The sequence below is a fragment of the Microtus ochrogaster genome, chromosome 10, assembly GCF_000317375.1.
Source record: "Microtus ochrogaster isolate Prairie Vole_2 chromosome 10, MicOch1.0, whole genome shotgun sequence".
In the NCBI taxonomy this organism is placed as follows: Eukaryota; Metazoa; Chordata; class Mammalia; order Rodentia; family Cricetidae; genus Microtus; species Microtus ochrogaster.
The window spans coordinates 66,061,872-66,069,059 of record NC_022016.1 but is presented as its reverse complement, the minus strand read 5'-3'; the positions used below and the strand labels follow the sequence as shown (position 1 = coordinate 66,069,059).

General features: G+C 40.2%; 1 protein-coding gene across 1 annotated transcript in view; it reads left to right on the top strand.

Moving 5' to 3' along the window:
• Tm2d1 (TM2 domain containing 1) overlaps positions 1–7,188 on the top strand; it is a 34,750-nt gene that overhangs the window by 21,042 nt on the left and 6,520 nt on the right. The window contains exon 5 of the mRNA XM_005353443.3: positions 255–328. Within this exon, the coding sequence (XP_005353500.1) occupies positions 255–328 (74 nt within the window). The remainder of the gene's footprint in view (positions 1–254; positions 329–7,188) is intronic.

Genomic DNA, 7,188 nt, shown 5'->3' with positions numbered 1-7,188 from the left:
CTGTCCTGGAACTAGCTCTGTAGACCAGGCTGGTCTCGAACTCACAGAGATCCGCCTGCTTCTGCCTCCCGAGTGCTGGGATTAAAGGCGTGCGCTACCACCACCCGGCAAGATTCTACTTTTTATCATCATACTATATACAGTATATATACAGAGTTATATACAGTATTATTAGCTTGGTAGAAAGCTAGAAACATTTTAAATATTTACAAGACCTTCCATATTGTGAATTACTTTCCTTTGTGCTTTCCTAGGCTTGCTAAAGTTTTGCACCGTGGGATTTTGTGGAATTGGGAGCCTAATTGATTTCATTCTTATTTCAATGCAGGTAAGTTAGTTTCAGTGTGGAACGTAAACTGTAGTCAACATGGGAGTTTGGTGCTCCTCTCTTGGTGTATGTGACACTTCAGGTACTTTAGGAAACAAAGGGTGTATATGCTTTACAGCTTTTCTTGGTTCTAGGCTAAGGGATCAGGTTGCGGTATCAGTGAACATTTCTCAAACTGTAGCTCTATAAACCATAGGATACTTATTTCAAGGAGGACTGCATGTTCAAAGGTGACAGTGGATATGGGTTCAAGTGAGTTAGAGATTTCTTTACTGGAGAGTTTCCTGAAATATTTATAATTTTACAGTATATTTTGTAGTGAGTCTCTCCGGTAGGTTACAATTATTTCTCTGACTTAGAATTTATTTGCTTGACAGTCATGTTCACCTTGTCAATTACCAAAATAGAATCCATTGATGGGATTTTGGTACACATATGAACATTCTAGAGGCAGAGGTAAGATTTTCTTTAGAAGTATATAGGCATTCTCTACAAATTGCACTCTGCAAATAACAGAAATTGTAATCAGGCTAATTTACTGGATTAACAAAGGAGTGTATGGTGGGTACTCCACATGGTTTCTAGTAGTGGGGATAGCCTCAAGCAAGACCAAATCCAACAGACTTTACATTTTCTACTCATGAGATGTCTTCTCTGTTTCTCTGTGACAGCCTCACCTTCTCATGCTACAGAGGGTTTGGTGACTGACGCAGTTTATGAGATGCTGTCCTTAAGCACTTAAAGTGCCACCAGATGTTCCCTGCTAAATACTAAGCTGCTGTGATTGCTCATGAGGCTTCTTCTGTTAGAGGCAAGGATGACTATTGCCAGACAGCGCTTGGGCAAGCATTTACAGAGCACCTAGTGTCCTCAGTAGAGTATCAGTGTGCATTTAAGTCATTATGCTCTTCTCGTTCAGCATTGGTACTCTCCAGTTCTGCTGCTTGCTGTTACTGTCATTCTTTAAAGCCAGTTGCTCTCAGTGATTTTGACTCTGTTATGTGAAAGGGGCAGCATATGGACTGATTAAACAAGGAAAAAAATATTTGGAGTTTGTTGTTGTTTTTCGATGCAGGGGTTCTCTGTGTTTCAGCCCTGGCTGTCCTGGAACTTGTTCGGTACATCATGCTGGCCTTGAACTCAGAGATCCACCTACCTCTGTTTCCTGAGCACCAGGATTAAAGGTGCAAATGTTTGATTTCTTAGTTGGACTTTTCTGACTTTATTCACAAGCCACATGTCTACCCAGATATTGTCTCTAACCTTGGAACTGGTATAGACTTGAAGAGCCAAAGGTTCCTATGCACATGGGTGTTAGGATCGACTTCTCTTTTTAAATGAAGATGCAATGAAGTTAGGTTTTATTAGTATTATTCAAATTAAAATATCCAAAATTCAATACTCCTTGTTTGTTTTTATTTTGAGACAGTATTACACAGCATAGGCTAACCTTGAACTCCTGATCTTCCTGCCTCTAACTCTAGAGTGCTGGGTTAGATTAGGCAATGCTAGTTTTTTGGGGGTTTGTTTGTTTGGGTTTTTTGTTTGTTTGTTTTAGAAAATAGTTTGATTGTATTGAAACCTCCTCCGTTTGTACATAATCAGCGGTTCAAACCAGCATCACTAATGTGCAAACCTGTGAGACAGAATAATTACAGATCAAACAAGGGAGAAGCTAGAAGTAGTGGCTTATTAGGCAGTATTTGTCTCCCTGTAGGACCTTAGTGTATTGAGCTGCTAGAACAAAACACCTTAGAATGGGTCACTTATTTGATTATTTTGTCTGTTGTTGTTTAGTTTTTAATTGTGTGTATGTGTGGGCATGGCCTTGAGAGGATAACTCCATGTAGTTGGTTCTCTCCATCCACCTTCCCACTGGCTCTGGAGATCAAACTCAGGTCTCCAGGCAAGTACTTTACCTACTTACTGAGCCATCTTGCTGACCATTTTAGTGTTTTGTTTTGTTTGGCTGGAGATTGGGTCTTGCTATATAGCCCATAAGACCTGGAACAGTCCGTTCATGTCAAAGCCCCAACCTCTTAAATCCAACACATTAAGAATTAGATTTGAGGGACACATTCATATTGTAACAAGTCCTTAGGTCAAAGTTCAAAATTCCTAGGTTATGAGGACCAAGGAGTAAAGATGAAAGCTTACATGATAAACTGTGCAGAGTGGGCACAATAGCTTACTAGGTAAAGGCAATTGCTGCCAAGCTTGAGACCTGCGCTCAATTCCTGGACCCCATGTAAAGGTGGAAGGAGAGAACCAACTCCCACAAGTTATCTTCTGATTTCTACCCATGTGCCATGGCTTGTGTGCCCACACCTGCCACCCAGCCCTACTCACACAAAATAAATGTAATTAAGAATCAATAAATGGGGCCGGAGAAAAGGCTCAGAGGTTATGAGCACTGACTCCTCTTTCAGAGGATCCAGGTTCAATTCCCAGCACCCATATGGCAGCCCACAACTGTCTGTAACTCCAGTTTTAGGGGATCTACCACTTTCACACCAATACACATAAAATAAAGTTAAATTATTTTTAAAAAAGAATAAATAAACAAGTAAATGAAGTCTCTACAGTGTGGTGCTGTCATATAGACAGGTTTAGTGAGCAACTGTACTCAGGGATAGTAAGTTTGAGTCCTTGCCCAGAGGACTTTACAGTCTTAACTATCCTAAGACAGGTTTGATAGAACATTCTACTTTTTAACAGAAATATTTCCTTGGGAACCAAGACTTTAAATAAAAAGAATTTTATTTTTGAGTCAGCTGTGGTGGCTCATGCCTGTAATCCTGGCACTTGGAAGATTGAGGCAGGAGTTTGAAACCTGCCTGGGCTACACAGAAAGTTCAGGAAAGTTTGTCTCCAAACAAACAAAACGTTGATTCTATCTTGAATATTTTTTTTCAACTTTGCTAAAATGTTGACCATCCTAGGCTATTCTGTTTACCTTAGGACATAAACATGAGAGCCATGGGTGATGATCAGAGAAAGGGAGCCTGTTGAGTGAGAAGCCCCGCATACCCTTGCCCTCTGGCATGCGTGCTGCAGACTGAAGGAGAAGTAAATGTGCTCCTCCTAGTGTACCATGCTGGAGCACTGGCCAGCTTCCTCAGTGGGTGCCCAGTGTGGCTCAGCAGTGCACAGAAGCACACGACGGATACATACCCACATTGTTCGTTTAACCTTAGGCCATTTATTAGGAGAAATAAATTAGATAACTAAAGGTGACTAATGATTTGTATTAGTTTTGCTCTAGCTTAATTAGGTAGATCCAGTTCACTCTGGGGGCATTTAGTGTCTTAATAACAAGTGTTTAAAACTGGTCTGACCAGTCCCTAAGCTGTGTTTTCCTCAGGAGACATCATGGTGAGTTTTACTACTGAAATAATAATATTTTTTGCTAGATGGTGATGGCGTACGCCTTTAATCCCAGTACTTGGGAGGCAGAGGTAGGCGGATCTTTGAGTTTGAGACCAACCTGGTCTACAGAGTAAGATCTAGGACTGGTTCCATAGCTACTGAGAAACCTTTTCTTGAAAAACCAATAATAATAATCATATTTATTAGTCATTTAGATTAAAATTATCAGTTGTTAAAATCAAATGAAATTGAGTGTCTAAATCCACAAATTCTGGTACTTATGTAGACATTTTTATGCTAATTCAACTGTGATCCTGGTAAGATGATTTTCATACCTTTATATAAAAAATAAACATGCAGAAAAGTCAGTATGGACACAGTGGAATTCAACTTTTAGGAGCTATAAATGTTCTTCTCTGGGCCATTGGGATGGACATGGCTGCATTATTGTCTTACGGTAGACCGCTGAGTCAGTTGCTTCTTCACTGACTTGATAGCTCCCTGGGAGATGATTTGATCTGGTCAGTATTTTGTCCTGTCACAGTATTAATATTTGCATTCTTTTTATGGAGAAAGATAGAAGTAGAAAAAAAGGTATGTTGGCTCATGACTGTAATCTGAGCACTCATGGGTGAAATGATCTTCAGTTGAAGGCTAACTAGGGCTACCTCATGTATCGCAGCAAAACAGTGAAACCATGTTTCCACAGAACAAACACATAAAAAGAACAATAAAACCCAAGTTGTGTCAGTCTAAATACTTGTTTAGTCCTAGCCCTTAAGAGGTTGAGGATGGAGGAGTAGGAGTTCTAGGTCAGTCTGGACAACACGAGACCCTGACTCAAAAAAGGAAAAGGAAGACCGTTAGTGCTTATCTGTTCATTTGATTGTGGTCCTGGAGCCCAAGCCCAGAACCTTGCACATGCTTACTTTTAAATGTTCTAAGGCTGACCTACATCCCCAGCCCTTCTCTTTATCTCTGAATCCATTCATGACATTTTAAAGATACAGAATAGTTGAGTTATCTAAGAAGCATGGTGTCAACTACAGTGCAGTTCATTAAGTGGGGACCATATATGTTCGTGAAGTTTAGGTAATAAAGTGCTTACTAGTAGCTACATTTTTTCATTTAGTTTATTTTTATTGAAATGTCACCTGAATGTGTCTAAAAATTTATTTTACAATAATAGAATCAAGGCCGGGCGGTGGTGGCACACGCCTTTAATCCCACTCGGGTGGCAGAGGCAGGCGGATCTCTGTGAATTCAAGGCCAGCCTGGTCTACTAGAGCTAGTTCCAGGACAGGAACCAAAAGCTACGGAGAAACCCTGTCTCAAAAATCCAAAAAAAAAATAAAAAAATAAAAACAATAATAGAATCAAATGCTTAAAATTACAGATACAAACATCACAATAAAGTTCAAGTAAAGTAAGCTTTTTGTATGTAATAAAATCCTTAGCAGAGTAACCAAAACTACCTTATTTAAATGGACAGTTCAAAGCACTGATTGCATGTACTAATACTGAGCAAGCATCACTGTATCTGTTTACAAAACTTTTCTGTCACCAATAAAGAGTAACTACCACCTCCCTTCTCCAAATGGTAGCCTCTAGTTTCTCTGTCATCGTGAACTGTACTATATATTCGTCCTTTTTTGTGTCTGGCTTAGCATCCATCAGAACTTCATTCCTTTTAATTCCATACACATCTTTTGGTGTGTGTAATTATATGTGCCATCACATCCACCTACTCTATACTTTAACTATTTATCTACTGGCTCTTGGCTACCTGAATAATGCTGATATCAACATTTACACACAAATATCTAAGTCTTACTCCATTCTTATAACTATAGATCTAGATGCCTTGAGAAAAGGTAAACTTGTGTGTGTGCTTGTGTGTGTGTTTTCTTGAATGTGGAATTAAGAACTGAAAGCTAGACACATGCTCTGCCACTGACCTATACCCAAGTGCAAAGGTAACTTTTTATATAAAACTAAACACAGCCAGCAGTGGTGGCATACACCTTTAATTCCAGTATTTGGGAGGCAGAGGCAGGTGGATCTCATGAGTTTGAAGCCAGCCTGGTGTACAGAGTACATTTAAGAACAGCCAGGGATACAAAGAGAAACCCTCTCTTGAAAAAATGAAAATTAAAAAAAAAGCCCAAACCTAAACCCAGAGAAATTCTGTTTTTAAAAGGATACAGTAGGCTAAATCAAGAGTTAACAGGCTGAGTGAAAGGATGACAACAGTAAGAATGCTCCAGATTAACCAAAGAATAATAGCTTAGTAGAAAAGCATAATAAATTAATAGGCAGTTGAGAATAGGTTATTCACATAACTAATAAGCAAATAAATCTTCCTGAGCATGTACTCAGAAAACTCATGTTCCTGCCTTCCAGGGAACCTGCACAAAGATGCCTACTACAGCTCTGTTTGTAGGTCTGCCCACTATTGGGGAAATCCTTTGTAACGTTAGACAGTAGTTATAATAGCACTTGCCCAGATGTATACACAGCCGCATGAAAATGAGTTAAAATCATAGTTCACTGTGTCAGTTTTTGCCAGGTCTGGTGGCTTGGGCCTATAATTCTGGCTATTTGGGAAGCTGAGGCAGGGAGACAGCAAGTTCAAGGCTAGCCTGGACTGCAGAATGAGTTCAAGGCTGGCCTATGCCAGTTAATGAAACCCTGTATCAAAAGGAAGTGAAGATACTGTATCCATGAGACTGCTTAGTCTGCTTGCCAAGCATGCAGCAGCTCTGATTTAAATCCCACCCCAGTACTCAAACAAGCAAAAAAGAAAGAAAAGAGTTTTCAGTTATAAAGATACTATTAGGTAAATTTTAAGAATTTTTTTTTCTTGTTCAGGGGGGTGGGAGTGGCATTTCAAGGCATGGTTTCTCTGTGTAGCCTTGGATGTCCTGGAGCTCTCTCTGTATACCAGGCTGGCCTCGAATTTAGAAATTGCTGGCTTCTGCCTCCCAAGTACTGGATTAAAGATGTGTGTCACTACTGTCTGGCTGGCAGAATTTTCTAAACGTTTATTTTTATTTTATGTATATGAGAGTTTTGCTTTCATGCATGTCTGTGTACTGATGCATTCCTGGTGCACACAGAGGCCAGGACTGTGGGTGTTGGATCCCCTCAAATTGAAGTTATGGACAGTTGTAAGCCACTATGTGGGTGCTGCAGAGCAGCCACTGCTTTTAGCTGCTAAGCCAGCCCTCCTGCCCCACTGTTAGGTAAATTTAAAGTAGATATTTATTCAAAGAATGCCACATTTCTAAGAATAAGTACAGATCCAAATGACATGGCAGCTCACTGTGCCTATTGTGTGTGTACTTGTGAGTAAGAGTTGGTGGGAGTAGGTATGAGTGTGGGGGTTATCTTGGTGATCTGTGTGGACCCTAATCCAGTGTGGGGTTATCTTGGTGTACTGTGTGTGTGTTGTAATATGAGCGGCGGGTCTGCGTCCCCAGCACCCCGGC